General features: G+C 42.0%; 1 protein-coding gene across 1 annotated transcript; it reads left to right on the top strand.

Moving 5' to 3' along the window:
* The first annotated feature begins 925 nt into the window (after positions 1–925).
* Positions 926–20,005, top strand: slc24a4a (solute carrier family 24 member 4a). The gene is made up of 17 exons (XM_030786597.1): positions 926–1,082; positions 4,974–5,087; positions 12,068–12,144; positions 12,384–12,458; positions 12,649–12,733; positions 13,069–13,172; positions 13,999–14,073; positions 14,574–14,599; positions 14,689–14,742; positions 15,217–15,362; positions 16,676–16,845; positions 17,893–18,040; positions 18,656–18,822; positions 19,044–19,158; positions 19,248–19,360; positions 19,490–19,555; positions 19,835–20,005. Exons 1-17 carry the CDS (start codon positions 926–928, stop codon positions 19,985–19,987), a joined length of 1,845 nt encoding a protein of 614 aa, XP_030642457.1. The 3' UTR covers positions 19,988–20,005.
* Positions 20,006–20,995: the final 990 nt, after the last annotated feature.

Here is a 20,995-nt window from a genome sequence, read left to right as displayed (position 1 = left end):
AATGTCATTATCATTTAAAAACGAATAGCAAACGAAAAATCAAATCATAATGGGTGTTGAATTAATCTAATCGAATAAACTGGAAATAATATCCATACAAAGAGGCTGGTCTCGGGGAGATGTGGTACCCGTGCACAGGGAGGGAAATCGTTTGCTGTCAACTATCACGTGTCTAAAAAACGTAACATTCCCTCACATGGCGAAGTTGCTCCTGCATGTGGAGGCAAGCCGTGCGTGCTTGAAATTGGGGGAAGCAGTCTGCCTTTGCTCTGCGTTTTAGTCGTAAACATTGTTTTCTCTTAGAAGTCCTCTCTGAAGATGTTAGATATATTGATGAGAGAATTTACTGTATCCGAATATCTTTACACGCTATTCATAGTAATTGTGAGTGAATGCTGTGTAGGAGACAGAGTGCAGTCGGGGACACCCAAAGAAGCTGTTGCCTGCCACAGAGCATGAAACGCCTACAGAGGTAACAGCAAGATTATCACCAGGCATCCGTAAGGCCACCACTCAGCACAAAAACAAAACGGAAAATATGTGCTCATGGTAATTCAAACTGATTATAAATACAACATTCTCTCCCTGCGGGGCAGAATTTTCACGGGCTACTTTAATAACCCTGCATCTGAACAACGCTGCCGTAGTGGCACCTGGGACTAAGACACACAGACCCACACATACACATACTAGAGAGAGAGAGAGAGTGAGAGAGAGAGCGAGAGAGAGAGAGAGAGAGAGAGAGAGAGAGCTTCGTTGCTATCTGAAGATCTGATTGCGTTCTCCGGTCATTGGAGATGAGGACGGCATCCCAGGTCTACACTGTCTGAGACCAAATTCGGGCGATTTCCTACGGTCTCACCCATCTGCCGCTTCGTGTTCAAGACAAATTGCGCCTATGACGACCAAGTCGTCACCTCAGACGATGGACCTTGAGGAAAGCTGTACGATATCCAAAAAGACCATGATAACCAAAATTTTCAAAGTTCGTAAAAGGAGAGAGATGCTGTTTGTGCAAGTGTGTTTCATCTGTAGTATCCTGTTCATGGCATGGTGTATGTCAGCGTTTCTCACTAAAACAGGTGAGTAGTGACACCCGGGGACTGTTTTGGAGACTGATTGAGACGGTCTGTGTATGTGATGTTGCGAACACGTAAGGACCCTAATTCATTATTGACAAGATGACTTGTATGTTTTGACTCACACGACTTGCAATTGCTCCTTGGTGTTTCATCCATACATTTCTACCTAGAAACAATGTTACTGTTTCCCACACTTGGGTTTGGGACTAAAGCATTTAATCATTCACTGTGGTGATGTTGATACAGATCTGTTTGGCTTCGGGACGCGCATCTTACCCGCCTCGGCAGATTCATCCGTTGCTGAGTGGGATTTCATTCAAATGATTACACAAGATTTGGATGCCGTAAGTGCACACACGCACATTGTCGCCCATTTCTTCCCTTTCACCCTTTCGTTCGCCTAATTAAGTGGGGACGGTTTTGGCGCATGTACTTTGCATCTCAGGATGATTCGTATGCGTATACTGGTTTCTTCTTCCAACCAGTCCCTCTTGAATGTGCCGCAGTATGAAAAACGTCGTTATGGGCCGGCGGTCTCTACATATTGTAATTCAGCAGAACGAATGCACACAGTCAGCATTTACATGTCTGCATTTTGTGTTTCTTTTATTTGCTGGGCGCGGGATTTGCCTTCAGTATGCTTCGCGCGGACGGCCCGCTTTGAGAGTTTTAACGGAGCTCTTGGGGGTGGAGTCGCGCTCTCGCTACGGGAACGTAGCTGTGGATCAAAGCTCGGTCCCATCTAACGGAATGTGCGCCAAAATCTACACTTTCCAAAATCAGTCAGTAGTCCATGTAAACAATCAAAGCAATATGCCTACACATAAGGGTCTTTTCTCAAACGTGTCCATGGCAAATAAGTGGCAAACAGGACTAACCACACCACTGCATTTATAGACAACACCTCTCATTTTCAGCACGCGCGCGCGTGTGAAGTCACTGATTTTGTTCTCGTGTTTTATTTCATCTCGTGTGAGTTACAGTCATTTTCACATCTAGTGAATGTGATTACATTCACTGTGCTAGGACTGCACCAATTAAAAATATGGTTGTTATTGCATTATTTTCTGAAAATTTTGAAGTATTTTATACATTTCAATCAACGGTCCTATATGAAAGTGAAGAGCATTTTGTGAGCGTCAGTTGGCACTTGCAGCCATCTTTATTTATTGGCTGATAATATGAAACACCTAAACACTTACACAGAAACATTGATAAAGTCTTAGGTTATTACAAAACTCTGTCAACCTCATAGAGAAACCAGTCAGAAAACAAAATGATTTTCGTTCCATGTATAACCTTGATTCATATGACTGAGGTATGTGATCTTAAAATTAGGGCACTCCTAACTGTCAGCGGGTTCTTAAATGACCTGTTTAACAGTTCAGCCACAACCACTAAAAATGATTTCTGCAAACCAGAGTTTTGTGTTTAATTGTTTCATCTGGCAGGTTAAGTGAACCTGTGTGTTTTGATGACATATCAAGCACGAAATCATTTTTTATGCATGAAGGCAACACACATATGAATGATCCATTTGACCAGGCATTAACTATACCTTGATAATCTGCATGTCACATTTGTGTTCATGTCATGAAATATGTTTATGCACAGCTGTTTAGGTGGAGCAGGAGCTGGGGGTATGGTGTCTTTTGTCAGTCTAATCCACAATTCAGATGGTCTTGCTTCAGTTTTGATGATTGAGTCACCCAGGTTGAGGAGAAATGTGCAGTCAAAACTTACAAAACTTACTTGCACTGTCCAGTTTGGAATAGTATGGAATTGTGTATGTGTTGCAGAAATGGTCTTAGGTTTTAGCACAAATAGTGAAGCGAAGTGTGTTAAAAACACCTAACCACATGCACTGCAACCCTAAAATAATCTAGACTCTAACCGGAGGGACTGTATGTGTGAATGCAAATGTCCGAATCAGACGGATCGGATCCTAAACGGACTTTATTCTACCAGCCCCCTGGGACAAAGTCCGTTTATTGTTCGATTGAGTCCATGTGCGAACAGAGCGGATTATAGTCCGGAGAATGCACAGCGAACAAGTGGGCGTGTTGATGCCGTTTCTAACATGCGACTCGCGCGAAATCAGAAGAATACAAACATCCAAAGATGAAGAAGAAGGGTCATTTACACGAAGACGTCAACGAAAATGTCTAATTGGAGACAGGCGAGATTCGGGTGTTCTGTCGGTAAACCGACGCCGAAATCGTCAGACAAAAGTTGGTAGCCTCGTCCGTCATTTTCGATGTGCTGTAAACAAAACACTGCGATTTTCGCAGCGTACTTTTTGCGTCATGTCCTGCCTCCTGCACGCTCTACCCAAGTGCCATACCTCGCCTTAATCATGCGGAGTATTTCGGGTAGGTAGGAACGTGTCTGATACTGACAGTCTCATGTTGTGTGCTACATGAGTCAGGGCAACTTTGGACAAAATGCGAACTTGATTCTCCGGACATAGTCCTTAGTGCATATGTGAAAACGGCTCTGGTTTAAAGTTAGGCTGATATTGTTTTCAAGATGAGGATTCAATAAGTAACTTGCTGCTAATTTAAATTTACCAGACTAGTGTATGAAGTGTGAAGTGAGAAAATATTTTCTTTATTTCCAGCTTGTTTATTTACAAACACAAATATCAAAATAAACTAAGCAAAGTCCCTCCTCTGGCATGAAAGGCCAAAACAAGTAAAAGAGTTGATGAGATCCTGTATCATCAGTGTTACACCTGCGTCTATCAGTCTTCATTCTCTTAGCTAAGCACTTATCTTTGTGCTTGAGTATTAGGCAGTTTTTTCCACATTAAGAGGAGCTCGAATTAAGTTTCCCTCAGTCAAGAATCCTGAGGCATGTTTGAGCAGAATCCCTTCTGCTGAGTCAACAGGGAGCCGTCACAGTGGTCCTTCTCTCCTAGTATCAGTTGAGGCGCTGTGTTTTGATTGTAATATCCCAGAGATTATTAATTATTTTAAAGTTACAAGAGGTTTAAGGGATTATCAACATATGATATCATACTGATGAGGATGGAGAGAGCTATGCTCATCAGAATCCAAATGATGTGTCTGGAATGTTAATGACTCCAAGGATGTTTAATATTTAATCAAACCAGAATGAGTGAGAAAATATACATCATATCTTCATTCACACATTTTTCCACCTCACATACTGGACGCTGAATAAGAAGTAGGATAGAAAACAAAACTGTGAGTGCTATGTCAGGGCTCTCAGGTTCAAAAATCCAGATGTGACACACATGCCATCTGTGGTCAGCAGTCCCCACAAACGCGTTTTCCTTTATTCCCTCAGGAGCCTGAAGCAGTCTTCCTTTCTCTCTGTGATCATTTTCTTTTTCAGCTGGGCACCACTGGAGTCATTGGTAAAACTGATCAAAAGATACTTTCTTCAAAGTACCACATGTCACAGTTCATCACTTGATAGCATTCAGGGCCTGTGTGTAGAGGAAAAATCAGATTTTTATGTACTGTTTTCATTTAAGGGAAGAGCTACAAGAAAACATCACTCCAAATTGGGAGAAATGGAATGGAATGTGATACTTGATTTGATGTAATATCCCAAGAGAAAGCTATATGGCTGGGTATTTTACCCACTGAGCACAAATCAAATTCAATCAGATGACTTCATGGCAGTTTCCTAGCTCAAGCCCTGAAAACACAAAAACAAATTACAGCTTCTTTTGGGTAACACAACGCTAACACACAGAAAAACCTGAACACGACTTGTTGAACAGTCAGGTACATAAATACTGAGCTAGATTGAAAATTGTACTGCGCTGTGAACCCTTCATTAGGAAATGTCAGTCTGATGGAAACACACCTAATTTTTGCTTTTTTAATTCTAAGAAACACCTCTTTCTTGCTTTCACAGGGCATGGGATGGTCCTGCGAGAGGGAATCATCGCACCCACAGATCACCTGGGACGGAGGTTAATGGCGACCGCAGGGGACAATGAGACGGAGGAGAAAAACTGCACAGACCCGGGTCTGTCTCACTGTTTTTTTCTCTACAGTCTGCAGAGCATACTGAATGGTCCATCCATAACTGAGACCCCTGTGGTGGAGACATGGCATAAAGATGTACAGATCATGACACTGTTTTCATGGGAAGGAGTAGCTCAGTGGGTTGGAGGCTCCACATAAAGAGCCAAAGGGTTGTTGGTTTAAATCCTAGGCAAAGCAGTTAATGGTCTTGACTTAGTACTGGCAGGCTGCTGGTACTAATGTTTTAGCCTTCTGTCTGCTGGTGGCTGTTGTGCCCTTGAGCGAGGCACTTAACCACAAGTTGCTTCAAGGCAACTGTAACATTGTATCTCTGTCTTCTGCTGTCTCTCATGGCAACACTGAAGAGGAAGCAGCCTCTCAAAGGCCTTACAGTGGTTAAAGAGAATAGAACATAGAACAGCATGCCCTTAGAGGACTCTGGTGAACGGATGGCAATTTAAGCCTTGTGTTTTACAGTATGACAATGAACCAGTTTTTACACCATTTGGCTGGACTCTGCTCTCTCCTCATCTTACCTCCGGCTGAGGGAATGAGCCTCTGCTTAAGGAGTAGATTTGTAATTATGAAACAGAAATCTCCCTTTAGCTAAATTTGTAATTTAATATTGGAAGTGACAGTGCTATTTTGGACATCTTCTCATATTCTCCCGTAACTTTAACAGTGAAAAGTAACCGTTTCCACATTACTCATTGAAAAAGCAAAACAAGAAAAAAAGACAAGTCATAAGAGGTTGAAGAAGATCTTTAGGTTATTATGGCTAGTTAGTGCCTAAGGATATTCATAATCACCTTTTTTTATAGCCATAACCAGTGGACATTCCTCTTTGGGATCTCTGTTCTGCTGTAGAGACATAACTCTCATTATGTGAATTGTTTGGAGTGAGCTAAGGTTACATTTCTATTTTGAGCCTAGAACAAGGGACGGTGCACAGAATCTTCACTTTTTTCTCATACTAATGACTGGCTGTGTCTACAAGGGCTGGAGCTGTGCAGTTATTGCTCAGTTATTGCTAGAGGTAAAGCCCCAGCATCAGAGATGTTGCATTTTGAGCTCCAGTAGAAGTGTGTATGTGGAAATTCGTATTCGAGACCCAGATGTGTATCCTAGCAGCGGTGGTTCTGGCTAGGCTTTGCATCCACACAGACACATTTGGCAGTGCTTGGGGGTGGGGAGTCGGCGGGGGATCATCTCCCAGTCACTGCAGGAATGACTCCCACTGATTGGTCAGGGGCACCAGATTAGTGATGAATGGATCTGGGGAGCATATCATGAACCTGCATCCGGTTATGGCTTCCTGGAAAAGTCTTCTGCAGTCTGGTGAAAAGAAGCGGTCAGCAACTCCACATGTAGCAGAGGAGACATGTTGTAGTCTGCGCACTCCCTGGCCAGTGTGTGGGAGTTATGTAAGCAACGGGGGATAGAAACGTGAGGGAATTGGCTACTGGAAAACCGAGCAAAAACAAGGATGAAAAGGCAAAAAAAGTGTGTCTGTGTATTCAGTGTCTGTATGTGAGCCTGGGTTCTTAGGTCCTGGAGAGAGAGAGAGAGAGGGGGAGAGAAAGGGAGAGAGAGAAAGAGAGAGATGAGTTGTGCCCGTCTTCATCAGCAGCCTGGTGAGCTGAAGGCCAAGTAGAGGTCATTGTGCCTGTCACAACTGAGAAACATCTCTTCTAACTGTACGTGTGTGTGTGTGTGTGTGTGAGAGAGAGAGAGAGACTTGCAAGCAGTTGTCCTGTCAACAGTTCCAGTGAACACACTCGAAGAACATTCTATCACTATCATCATCGCTTAAAGTACTAGACACGTTCATCACACTGGAATTGAACTACGGAGAAAACAGAATACAGAGTATTTCTGGAGGGAAAAAACAGATGTGTAAATTGAGATGTGGTGCTGTTGTTGATGTTTCCATAGACGTAGTTCAAACAGAAAAATCCCCCGTGTTTCTGTTTGTGGAAACATTGAGACATGAGGTTTCCCTTTCATAGTTCAAACGAACTTTGATAGATTCGACACCGACACATCAGACACTCATTGCAAAAGTTGCATCATCGACTGCTAGGCAGACTTTAAGGACTTACCCCTGAGTTCAGTTCAGAGGGAAAACTGATGTCTCATCTCTCTTTGTAACTGCTGCCTTTAAACTCATTGGTTCAAATTTGTGTTATGTCAACAGCAAAAAAAATCTTAACCCCTTAAACAGGGACAGTTAGATGATTAGTTTGTTTGAATACTTAGATCTTAAAATCAAATATTTTGTTAAATTAAATGAAGTCAGTGCTTTTTTCTGATGTCAGTCTCAAGCTGATTATCAGGGGTGTGTGTGCAAGTGTAAGGTAGAGAGGTTTTAGGTGATCATGGCACTAAAGTAACTGAGCTGTGACACTTAACATGGGCAAAGTAGTATAAGAAGAGCCGAAACCCCCCGAGCAGTTGATTTCTCTCTCCTCTCCTCTCCTCTCCTCTCCTCTCCTCTCCTCTCCTCTCCTCTCCTCTCCTCTCCTCTTCTCTCCCTTTACTTTATAGTCAACAACACATTTTCACATCTTTTCTGTTAAAGAACAAACACTGATGTCAAAGTCAGAAAACAATCAGTCATTTGCAACTGAACATGTTTGGGGGGGGGGGTGTAGGGGGTTAAAAGTAAGCTAAACCCTGTGGATGGGGACCAGGTGATCACAAAAGCTGTTGCTTGCAGTGATAATTTTGCAACATAGTAGCCACAAATAGGCTTTGGGCAAATAATACAATTTTCTCAGTTTTTGCTATGTACACTTTTTGGATAAATTGAAGATTTACAAAATAAATAACATTGCTGTTATTATTTGAAGGAAAATAAGTTGCCCAGTCTGGAAGTCTGTGACAAGGAAGTTGAATTAGACAATCCAGTTTGGTTTAGTCTGTGATCATTATCATTTTCTGACAAAGAGAGCAGCTCATTCAGTTTTACTGACACTCAGTTACTGATATGCTTCTGATCATTATAGCAGTCTCACAGTTCTGTCCAGTCAAACCTCAGCAGCAGCGGTTGTCGAATACACACCTACATACTGAACAGTGCTTTAGGAGGACAACAAGGCCCCCAGAAAGAGAACAGCTATAATTATCACAGTTGTGATACTATTAGTGCAGGCCAGAGTACAGTACACCGTGTGAGATTACAGTACAGTACAGCGTCAGGTTAGACATGGGCCTTTACAGACACCTGATTTTATATAAATTTTATATAAAAGATAGTAGTTCAGAATACATATATAAGTATATTGGTCAATTATTGTATAATTTTGCTAAGAAGTCATGATTTGTCTTAAGCCTCATTCTTCATTAGTGCTTCATTATTTAAACGTGCTCAAATATATATGTGCAGAAGGCACTTCAAACCCTTATTAATTGTTCATGGGATTTATAAAGAAAGAAAGAAAGAAAGAAAGAAAGAAAGAAAGAAAGAAAGACTGTGGATATGGGGATGCTGAGAGAAAGTTCTGAGGAAGCTGAGTTAGATGCCAAGACAGTGAAATAATAGTTTGAATAAGAAAACACCTAGCGTGGCCAAGCGGAAAATCGAAGGTGTATTTTTAGGATGTTGAGCGTATCCATTAGAGATCGAGATGTAGCAGGATTGATCACTCCATGCCTGTCCCTAAACGATGAAAAGAAGCCAGACTGTGGTAAAAAGAAACTCAGTGAAAGATAAAAGCGCAAAATACATCAAATCTCTGAAAGGCAACCGTCATGAGGCAAATACACAGTTAAAAATACTTTATCTTTGTTAACCATGAGCCAAAAGCTTTTGATGGGATGTTATTGGAGAATGGAGAGTGTTGGAGCTGAGTATCAGATTGTCCATGAGAGAAAGAGGAGATGATGCTTTCTCACTTGCATCAAAGATTAGTGCAGTTCTGTCACTTTCATCATTTACACAAGACAAAGACCATCCACAAACCTGAGAGAATGAATACTCTACAACTGTTGTGTTTTAATTGTTATTGGTGTCTTTTTTGATGCGTATCATTTCTCCTGATTATTATTCTTACTGCTCTTTGTGACTTTGCGAGGCTCAGTCTCTGAACCAGATGTAATTGAGTCAAGAGGTTGAGTAGAGCCTTAATACTGTGCGCTTATGTTAAACAATGTCAATGGCTCTTCCTTCCACAACTTTCTCAGCGTGGTGAGAAGGCAGAAATCAATGGGAAGGGTGTGTGCATCCATGTTGCTTGCATAGTACAGTGCAGATAGCCTACCCTCTTCTTTTAAATACAGCTGCTTTAACAAAAGCTGCTCCTTCCTGTGTTCTCAAACCAGATGGAAACAACATAAAAAAAACCTCATACTTTGAGTACTACAAACTCAGAAAATTAGATCAGCTTCCCAAAATTAAGCCAGTGGTTTGTCTAAAAAATAAACTGAGAAAACACAAACATTTCACAGAGAACCCTGTTTGTAAAGTAAATCTACAATGAAAATAACCAAGCAAGTTAATAGTTTTGAGGCAACATTTTCATGTGTACAGTGCAGACTCTGCTTCATTCATAGCTCAATTTTTATACACCTGTATGACTGAAGTAAGATCCATATACGCTCTTGCATATACACACTCATATTTGTTTTATTTACTTGGTGCTTAAAGACACTAACCAGGTCCAACATGAGCATTATTGTCTTGTGTGCAAGTAGAGAGAGAGAGAGAGAGAGAGAGAGTGCAAGGGAGAGAGAGAGGAATCAGCCGAGTCATTAATTATTGATTGGCTGTGCCAGAGTTCCTGAGGGCTTTTAATGGAGCACCTGCCAGCTGAGTCCCGCTGGTTGTAGAGTGCTACAGAAATGCATCAACCTGGAGGAGAGTGTTTCTCGCAGTAAACAAACATATAGGTGACCTCAGAACTTCCACAGCAGACTTGCTAAAGTCAGGTTTGGGATATATACTGGTCTGACAGACAGATACACTCATGTGAGGAGCTGCCCAGTTGTGATCCAGTAGAGAAGGGATTAATATTGTAATCAACCCCCAACTGAAATGTAAATTGCTGATATGCACCATCACCCTAAAATGTATATTGGAGATGTGGTATAATTTTTTATTTCAGAGCAAATGGCCAGGCTGCCGAACCTGAGCGTGTAATAGTGGGTTTTTTTTTTTTTTAATCCTCTCTCTGCATTTAGTTTTCCATCATCATCTCAGTGGTGTGTGGGTTAGTGTCCATGGGTCTGTATGAGTATGTGAATGTCTGAATGTGTGTTGGGAGAATATGTGTGTCTTTGTGTGCAATGGTATTCCTGAGAGATTCTCTTCCCGGGAGATGACCTTGAGTCTGTCCTTTGTGCTGAGCCGGGGGAGGGGGTGGCTGTGGGAAGGGAAATGTGATCAGGTCGGCAATGACTCCAGCGCTTGGTACATAACGGCAGGGCTTCTCCCCCTGCTGCTGAGAGTACTGATGATGATTATGATGATGATGATGATGATGATGATGACACCATGCCAAGGATGCAGTGATTGATCATCATATAATAGTCAGTGTTATTAGAGCCACAAGTGTTTTTAATGAGTTCCATTGTCTGAAAGATGACTGAATATAATTTTAGAAATGTGTTAAGATTTTTACAGAAAGTCCCTTACTGTGGACATATATAATGATGATGAGAGGTAAGCATAGATGTTGTCATGTTCTGCTGATTTTGGCTGTGAGTTGGATGGGAATGGGAGAGGCAGATGGCACTATGGATTATGGTCATTTTCATATGATGTGAGTTTACAGTAACTAAATAGCACACGTACACATATAGCACATCTCTCGCTGAAGGGGAGCGTCTTGTGCCTGCCAGGTTTAATCCAACCCTCTGGGGAAGGTTGGGTCAAGTGGAGAGTTGGGATAACAGAATTGGATGACGTGTAGGGCCTATCTGTCAGTAAAGGACACACAGCCAGCCCGGCTCAGTGTCTCTGGGGGTCTAAGGCTCAGTGGGCCAGTACTGATGGAAACAGATGGACTGTCTGGCCATCAGAACCAAGTGTGGTCCAGACCACCCTCAGCAATATAAGAGAGAAGTATGTCGCCTGGCTCCATCTTCCCTGCTATGTTCAGTACGTTCATGAGGAAAATGATTATCCTGTCATAGTGGTTATTTTGATATTTTAACAAAAATTCTATAGATTGGCAAGTTTATTTTTTGGAGCATAATGATTGAGGATGCTGATTGTGTGTGTGTGTGTGTGTGTGTGTGTGTGAGTGTGTTTGTGTGTTTGTGTGTGTGTGTGTGTTTGTGTGTTTGTGTGTGGTATTGGTTCTTGTGGCATCATGTCATCTTGTGGCATCCCAATGAGGGTATAATTATGTGACACATGAGGACATAGTGGGGCCTTTAACTGGTTTCCACTTTGGGAGAGATTTGGAGCATGGGGAACATGGGGAATATTCTGTTATTGTTAAAGATAAAAGTGACAAAACATTTTCTTATAGAACTGCGTTGTTACCCTTTAGTTAGAGTAAAGTGGAAGTCATTGAGAGGTGACACTGGTAGGGTGTGAAGACAAGCGCGTGTGTGTATGCCCATGCACATTTATGTGTACACGTGCACACCTGTGTGTTCTTCTTAAATATTATTTGCAGTGTGCGTCTCGGAGGCAACAATTTTGGATTGTTTATGCGTGCCTGCATAATAGTTTGTGTGTATGGATGTTTTTAAGTATTTACCATGTGAATATCTGAGTTGTAGTTTCTGGTTCTGGGCCCAAGTGTATGTCTTGTTCATGGTCAGTTGTGTCCATCATTTATGCCAGTTGAGATTTCTCTCCCTTTGCTTTTTCTTCCTGTCTCCTGTTTTTTAATGTGAATTTATATCTCATAGTTTTGCTAATTGTACTGGATCCTTGGATGTAATGTACTAGAGGTCTTTAATCCTATTCCCTTTGTGTTTTTTAGGGACTCTTATTCTGAACAAAGCTTTTTTTAATGTTCATTTCAGCTGTCCATGAGTTCCCTGAGGACTTGTTCACCAACAGAGAACGCACAAGAGGAGCCGTCCTGCTGCATATATTTGCGGTAAGAGAGACAGAACGTGTATGTTTGTGTGTGTGTGTGTGTGTGTGTTTGACTCAAACCAGAACAAGTTGTGTATTGCTTTGTGAATTTTTGATGTGTATAAATAGTCTGTCATGCTGGGAGACTGGTCACTGGTCATCAGATTGCCTTTGGCTACTGCTGTCATCAAAAACAAGCTTACACAACATAAGACAATTCAAATGCTACCTTAAATGACTCCCCTCCCCTCCTCTGTTCAGGCTCTCTACATGTTCCTGGCTCTGGCCATTGTCTGTGATGACTACTTTGTGACATCGCTGGAGAAAATCTGTGAGGTATGAGTAAGACTAACCCCCCTCCCCCCACTCCTTCCGCAGATATAGAATCTAGATTAACTCACCATAGTCCACGTGTACCTGCCCCGGATACCTCCACAGACATCTATCATCTGGGTTATGGCAGGCAGGTGAGGCAGGTTCTATGTGTGGGACTACTGTATCATTGCCTACTCTTTCTCTCTTTCAGAAACTGCACCTCAGTGAGGATGTAGCTGGAGCCACCTTCATGGCAGCTGGAAGTTCTGCTCCAGAGCTGTTTGCCTCTGTCATAGGTCAAGCTCTCTTGATCTCTTGAAATGAAGTATAAACTGAGTCAAATAGAGATAGAAAACAATCATAATAGTCATAAACATCATAAACAGATATGTACTTTATACTAAAGTGTGAAATAAAATATTTCACTCACATTTTACATCCATATCTGAGATATTTTACACATACAAAACAGCTCTCTCAAACCCAGGGGGTCACGTTATGATGTAAAAGCACAGACAGGAGAGGGAATGTAGAGGAGCCTAAGGTGTGGAAGAAGAAAAGTAATTTTGGGTCAGTCAGCGCTTTGGTTTGTCTTTGGCAGTGACACCTTTCTCTCTGGATGACATTGTAGGTGTGTTCATCACTCACGGAGATGTGGGGGTGGGCACCATAGTGGGCTCAGCTGTCTTTAACATCCTGTGCATCATCGGGGTGTGTGGCATCTTCGCTGGGCAGGTAAATACGAACAGCAGCAGCATCTGTCTCTTACATCCCTGCCTCTGTTTCCCTCATCATATTGTACTGTGTCATTTCCCATCTGCTTTAAAAGGAAGAAAGAAAGAAAGAAAGAAAGAAAAGGAAGAAAGAAAGAAAGAAAGAAAGAAAGAAAGAAAGAAAGAAAGAAAGAAAGAAAGAAAGAAAGAAAGAATCTCTCTTAAAAGGAATTCTTGCTTCTTTTTCAAAGTCAGATGTTTTGGCTGAAAGCAGTTCAGCTTGTGTATGGAGTGGGTGACTAATTATGTGTAATGAGCTCTTTTGATGTTTTTAAAACCTCAACTAAAACAACTTTAATGGCACAGTATCATGCCTCAGCCCTGTTGTGTCATTTTTATGTGTATTTATGGACTGTCCTGGAGCAAGACGAAAGCGTGGTGACATCATACATCAGAGCACAGGCGAGAAACGTCACACTTCATGGTCTTTTTATTCTTTTTTTTTTATCTTCTGATTGTGGCTCAGAGAACATAAGCATTTCAAACTTGATCAGTAAAGCTTCTCCCATGATACTTTAGGGGAGGCTCCTACAGATTTCCTAAAGAAAATCTCTCTCGCTCTTTCTCTCCTTCCCCCTCCCTCCCCCCATACATATATAAGTACGTATGTGTGCCTGTGTGTGTGTGTGTGAGAAGGAGAAAGAGAGAGAGAGAGAGAGAGTTAGATCCTTGTCCTCTCATATCCTCTCTCTCTCTCTCTCTCTCTCTCTCTCTCTGTCTCTCTCTCTCTCTCTCTCTCTGTCTCTCTCTCTTTCTCTCTAACTCCTCTCTATCTCTCTTTATCCCAGGTCGTCTTCCTCACCAAGTTTGCTGTGTTTCGAGACTCCACATATTACATTTTATCTGTGGTGGCCCTGATCGCAGTGAGTTTACCAATCTCTGCTGTATATTGTTTCTGACACAACCTTAAGGCTGCTTTGCTGTGTCACTCAAAATGTGCAGTCTTCAACTAAGCATACAGTCAGACCACACTCCAGCCAGTGGGGTGGGGTACAGATGTCATCATTTTATAACCAGATTTGCCCCCTGTGGCATTTCAACTGATATGCCCGAGTACGCTTAGATGTGGTACTTTGAATTGTAACATAGTGCTCTTAGCTTTACTATGATAATCGCATTTGAAAAAAAAAAAATGAAATGGATCACTGCTTTCTGGTCATGTCTGACACTGAGACTAAAAGAGATACTATATTATTAGCCAAGATTAAATGGGTTACGACTGGCATTTATTTGACACATTGCATTAGTTGTGGATTATGCGTCCAAACATTTAGGAATTACAAAACTGTTGTGCTAGCTAGCTTGCTACTTGCAATGAATTGTTCTCATCAGAAATGTTCTTACTGTTTTCCTTCATTCTCAGTTCATTTACGATGAGAAGATTGTGTGGTAAGTAAGAGATACAAGTTATTTCTCCACTGTAATGAGGGAGCTAAATGCTAACATACAGACACTCACAGACAGCTCTGTTTCTGCAGGTGGGAAAGTTTGGTGCTGGTAGTAATGTATGCTGGCTACATCATCATCATGAAGTGAGTCTCAACATTTACAGTAACCAATAAAAAAACATACAAGAACTGTGCTGTAGGTTCTATATTCAACACTCACTCATAAACTACAAAAAATGGTATCACAATGGTATCACAGCAACAACCAACACACAAATAAACTGTAAGCACACTTTTATATTCAGAACACACAGATTACTTTGTTTCTTAGTATATATAGAAAATATAGAAAAAGCTTTACAGCAACAAACACGGAATAAACAACACTTATTTATTCAGACTACACCGTTCAGTTGCTGTGTTACTTATATATGAAAAATTAAGCTTCAGCTTCCAGTATTAATTGGATATAAACAATACAAAATGACACTTTAATAAACAACATTTAGCAGCTTTATAGTGATTTTTAGAATTCTTTTTCATTATTCATGTAAACTGTGTGGTGTGCGTGCGTGTGTGTGTGTGTGTGTGCGTGTGTGCGTGCGTGCATGTTGGCAGATTCAACTCCACCATGCAGAACTACTTTACTGGGAAGGATGATAAGAGTGTTGCTAATGGTAACGCAGTGACCAGTGAGCTGGAGGATGGTAATGCTTGCTTTGTCAATGTTTGGGATGATCCATCATGGCCGCTACTCAGTCCAGGTATGGGTAAATAGACAGGCTTCTCTGTGCTCCTCTGCTGCTGCATATGTGAACTTCTAACGGATTCACGCTCTTTCATTCTCTTGATGCTGAATCTAATACTTATTATAACCTTAATAAAATTCAGAGAATGATTCTACTTTTCACATACTAATATAACGACAGCTGTTTGGCTGTCTTAGTGACCATCTCTAACTTTCTGTGTTGACGGTGATTTTCTGCCTGATGGTTTTTTTTTTTGCCTTTTGATCTCTGCGTTCTAGAGTGTCACTCTCTGACGTTGTGTAGTCCAGCTTAACCTCTGAAGCAGTTCGGTGACTACTTCACTGAAGCCTGTCTGTTTAGCCTTACTAAACCTGCTGTGGCCTCTAACCTGCTGAGCTGTGTTTGTCACCATCTGTGCACTCTTACTTAGAATCGCTCATCTTCTAACATATTTTCATACTGGAACCACCAAAAACGTTTTTAATATATTACACAACCTTTGACTTTGCAAATGCAATGGTGTGATCATAGATGCATCCATTTAAATATTCAGGTCTGACGTTTGCCTAAAGAAGACTCTGTGTATATTTGTATGTGTGTGAGAGCGTATGTTTGTGCGTGTATGCACGTAGGTGTGTGTTTGTGTGTGTGCGTGTGTGTTTGTGTGTGTGTGTACAAGCATGAACACGTGTGTGTGTACATGCGTGGTTGAGTACTGTGTGCTGAACGGGAACACTGACAGTGGGCCTCTCTTGTCCCAATATAAGGGGCTCAGTTTGTCAGCAGGCTGACGGCTTTGTTACGTGTCACTTGCCTTCCTGTTGATGAGCTGTGACAACATCTTGAGGGCCTCAGTAGTGGGCCTTCAGCCTCCCCTTAACAGGGCTCGCACACATGCTGACACACACCATTTTAATTGCAACTCGTGACATATCCTGTGGCATCCTTTGCCGTGTGTGTGTGTGGGGGGGGGGGCATGTGTGTGGGCGTGTATGTGTAGCGAGGAATGGAGTGTACTGTACTGTATAAATCCCTGTAGATCTCTGTACTGTGCTATGTGTGCATGTGTTTACATGTATGCTTTGCTTGGTAGATGATTATAAACGCATATTAGTGATGCAGCGTTTGTGATCATGGTTCGTTGTGTAGATATTGGCATCATGCCAGCCAGTTCGTCACATTACTTAATCACATCTGGTGTACTAGTTTGTCAGATTGCTCATCTGAGTGTGAGTTTACCTGAGGGTGTATAAGGCCAGAGGTGTGTGTGCGTGTGTATAAGTTTGTGGATACCTGTGTGACTCACTCTTTGTGTTGTGTAAATATAGTGAAACCCAATAAGATGTACAGCCGTGGCTCTGTGGTCATGGTGGATGAGATGATGAATTCCAGTCCTCCAAACTACCGCTTTCCTGAGGCTGGTCTCCGTGTTATGATCACCAACCACTTTGGGCCTAAGACACGGCTGCGCATGGCAAGCCGCCTCATCATCAACGAGGTGAGAGATGTTGGCAGTGACAGAAGCAGTGGACTTAGAGAACAGAATGAATGGGAGGATATGTTGTGTCGTTGACGTTGAAGGAATTGTGCAACAGAGTCCAAAACTAGGCCTACTGTAAACAGTTGGGTTTGGCTTAGAGTGCCGCACTTCCCTTACAAGCTTAAAACATACTGCCCTTTAATTACCGTGCTCCCAGGGGATGGCTCTGTGGATGTATGGATGTGGTATGAGTCTCGCCATCACTGAGGATCAGTAGAAGCATGTTGTTGTTTTTCTATGATGTGGAATCATATGAAACTAGGACCAGACCCTAGAGGTGAAACTTGGCAGTTCTTACATCCTGGTTTCCTTTTTCTGTTATTATTTCTATAGACAAAGACCTGTAAATGGAGGCATTACTTTAGCTAGAGAGTTAAAAACTTGCTTTGCCATGATAGACCAGTATTACTAATATCTTATCAAAACTATTCGCAAACCAAAATGCTTCATCTCCTTTCCAGCATAATTGTGGCACTGTATTTGTACATAAAAATCAGATTCCTCTGGTGGTTTAGCTAGTGATATCTTTACCCAAAACAATTATATACAAATACTGCCTTTCAAAACAGTCTTACTGGCACCATGATGATACATTTAAATCAATCTGTGACCGTGATGCTGACATCAGCCATAGTTGAGAGCAGTCACTGTGAAAAATGCTTTCAGTTATGGTTCCAAGTATAGAACAGGACTGAAACAGCCCAACTTTATAGTGGGTTCTTGGACTGTTTAGAGCAAAGTTCCAGGCTGTTGTGGAAAAACAACTTACATGCTCTAATGCAGGGGTCATGGTAAACTGAGGGGGCAAGAGGTTGAGTATAACTGTTGACATAATTGTAGGAATGTGAGATTAGACTCAGTGATCCTTGAGCTCAAACAAAAAAAACCCCTACACATTACCTCATTTGAGCTAACCACACAGAAAATGTGTAACGAGTAATGAGTGGAATTTCATTGTGAGTGAATGAGAGCGTACAGTCATCTCTCTGTATTTTGTATGTGTAGCAACAACGTCTGGTGCAGGTGTCTAATGGGCTGGATGGCACAGTAGTGGCTGATGGAAAAGCTGACACTATGGAGAATGGCAATGTGCCAGAGGACAAGCTGGCAGAGGAAGAGGAGACAGAGTTCTCGTCTCCCTTCAGCATACCTGGTGAGAAGGACTGATACACACACACACACACACGCGCGCGCGCGCGCGCACACACACACACACACACACACACACACACACACACACACAAACACACACACACAAGCAAACACAGACACATGCACGCATACACACACTCACACACACTGACACATACACACGCACACAGTCTGAAGCCATGAGTATAACTGATATTGATTCATCACTAATTATTAAGTCTAATCTTCTGTTCTGTGCCTCACTGTCTACAGAGAATGTGTATGCATTGAATCCCTACTCTCAGCTTGAAAATTCAGTAATTTCTGAAAATCCTTTGAGAGAGAGGATCTCAGCATTCGGTGTTGAAAGATTAAAGGCTTAACATTCATTGACTGTGTGTACTGCCACATTGCATAGCTTATTGTAGAGGGGCAATTCTCTTTTGCATGCGTTGGCATATGAGATTAGCACTCAGTCAAGTTATTGTTCTGTTCAGCAAATTGCATGAGACATCGTGATAATTAAACATGAGTAAACAGTGGTTCAAAAGCTCTGCACTGTTATTAGTGAGTGCTATCAGTGAAACTGTTCAAGTTACTGAGGAACTATCTACTCCCACACCCACTGTTCCTGCAGGGGGCGCCATGAACAAAGTGAAGTGGATCATATCATGGCCCATATTAGTACTGCTGTTCTTTACTGTGCCGAACTGTGCCAAACCACGCTGGGAAAGGTTCTTTATGCTGTCCTTCTCTCTGTCAACTCTGTGGATAGCTGTCTTCTCCTACTTCATGGTGTGGATGGTAAGACATGCATGTGTATTTGTTTGCCGGTGAAAGCGTGGATGGTAAATATTCTTGTAGATGAGAATCAGTCATTTTTCTACACACACTTGTAATTCCTTTTGAAGATCTTTTACATTTATTACATTTGTGAACCTCTGTAAATCATGGAAGAACACTGGTGCACGTGTGTGAGATCAAACCTGTGAGATCAAGATGTCTTTTGTCACTCCTGTACACAGGTCACCATTATTGGATACACGTTGGGAATACCAGATGTTATTATGGGAATTACGTTCTTGGCAGCTGGCACCAGTGTACCCGACTGTATAGCTAGCCTTATAGTCGCTCGACAAGGTACTACTGAAATTCCTTTTCTTAAGTTTCTCTCACCTTCTCCTCTTTCTTTGATCAGAGCAGTCATGCTGTCTGTGTCTCTCTGTCAGGGCTGGGGGACATGGCAGTCTCTAATACTATTGGCAGTAACGTCTTTGATATTCTGGTGGGGCTCGGTGTACCCTGGGGTATTCAGACTATGGCTGTCAACTATGGCTCTGTGGTAACGAATCTTCAGTCTATTTATCTCACCATCCCTTTCTCTCACACACACACACACGCGCGCGCGCGCGCACGCACACACACACACACTGTAAAATCCTTAAATCCTGCCTTTTTCTGTTCGCTGCAGGTGCAGATCAACAGTCGGGGATTGGTGTACTCAGTAGTACTTCTGCTGGGCTCTGTGGCTTTAACTGTGGGTCATACTATGATATATTTATTTAAGACAATATTGATGTATATATTTATTTCTTCCTCTGTATCTATCTTTTGCCTCCTTTGTATGCCTCTCGTACTCTCTTTGTCCCTTTTGGTCCAATCCAAATTTCAGTTAATTTCCCCTTACTGTCATTGAATGTTCCTTCATAATACTGCTAAATCATTTAACTAAACTCCAGTGCTGTTAACCAGTAATGAGAAACGGGGGGGCAGTAACGTGTAACATCTAGATATTTTTGTCTCGCTCTTCTTTTAGGTTCTGGGGATCCATGTGAACAGATGGAAGTTGGACTTTAAGCTGGGTGTATATGTCCTTGTGCTCTATGCTGTCTTCCTCTGCTTCTCCATCATGATTGAATACAACATCTTCACCTTTGTCAACTTGCCCATGTGTCAGGAGGACCTGTAGCACTGGGTTTAGTCCACAGAATCCAGATCCAGTACCCAAACACCTCCAGACTGGACTTACACATACCGCCTATTATTTCCTTTTATTTAAACACCTTACACAGTTCCAACATCCAGATCACCACGGTACCAGAAGACCATACTCTCCTCAGCATGTTGTATGCAAGAAGAGTGAACCACAGTTCCCAGAAGCCTCTGGCCTTTCTCTGCCTATGGAGGACATTTTTGAGTCCTCTCTCTGTAAGTCCCAGGGAATGACTCCCAACCTCTAGCCGCTGTCCTCCTTACCAGACCTCCCCTCATCTTCACAGATGACACAGGAACCAAGGGCAATCATTTAAACTATGTTTTCACCACATAAACTCATCTTCTTTCTCTGGAATGAGTTCTGTAGTTTCCAAATACAGAGAAAGAATACAGGGATTTTAGACCCTCCAAAACACTCTCACAAACACAAGTGCACATCAGAATTCCATTCTACACAAACGCTGCTCATAGCAATTCAATGCATTCAGCAGCAGTTTATTTTTTCATTTGTTTTGGTCTTCCTTTTGGATGAGGCATGATATGAACATGCTGCACTTTAGATGTTTCATATGAAAGACCTCTGAAAACATTGTCTCTCCCAGCGGGGTAGGGGCGGGTCTTCAGTTCTCCAGTGCAATAAAGCGCAATAAAGACTGAGCGGCAGCGTTTGATAACTGCCCTTCAGAACAAAGAAGACAAAATCGTCTCTACGGGTGAACTTCTGATCCCAATAAACTATCCACTGTGAAAGCATTACAGTTAGACAGTATTCATGCTCTGTGACAGTATGTGTGAGATGTGCATTCAAGTTTTCCCTGGATCTTCAGCTTCTCTTGGTCCTGACAAATTCCTGCTATGCTGGCTTTGGCTCTTTGTGAGACTAATGAGTTTTCAGGCTTGAACAAAATGAGAAGCACTAGCCTCAGGTTCAGGTTAAGTTCTACGATGTCTCTTTATCATGGTGTTTCTCCTATATCACCCT

This window comes from Chanos chanos, chromosome 10, assembly GCF_902362185.1.
Source record: "Chanos chanos chromosome 10, fChaCha1.1, whole genome shotgun sequence".
In the NCBI taxonomy this organism is placed as follows: Eukaryota; Metazoa; Chordata; class Actinopteri; order Gonorynchiformes; family Chanidae; genus Chanos; species Chanos chanos.
This window is presented reverse-complemented; position numbering and strand designations above follow the sequence as displayed.

Excerpts from the sequence above, each read along its gene's own strand:
- slc24a4a (XM_030786597.1), top strand. The coding sequence starts at position 926 with ATGGACCTTGAGGAAAGCTGTACGATATCCAAAAAGACCATGATAACC. Across the intron at positions 14,743-15,216 it reads GGCTACATCATCATCATGAA|ATTCAACTCCACCATGCAGA; the intron begins GTGAGTCTCAAC and ends GCATGTTGGCAG. Across the intron at positions 19,159-19,247 it reads CCTTATAGTCGCTCGACAAG|GGCTGGGGGACATGGCAGTC; the intron begins GTACTACTGAAA and ends TCTCTCTGTCAG.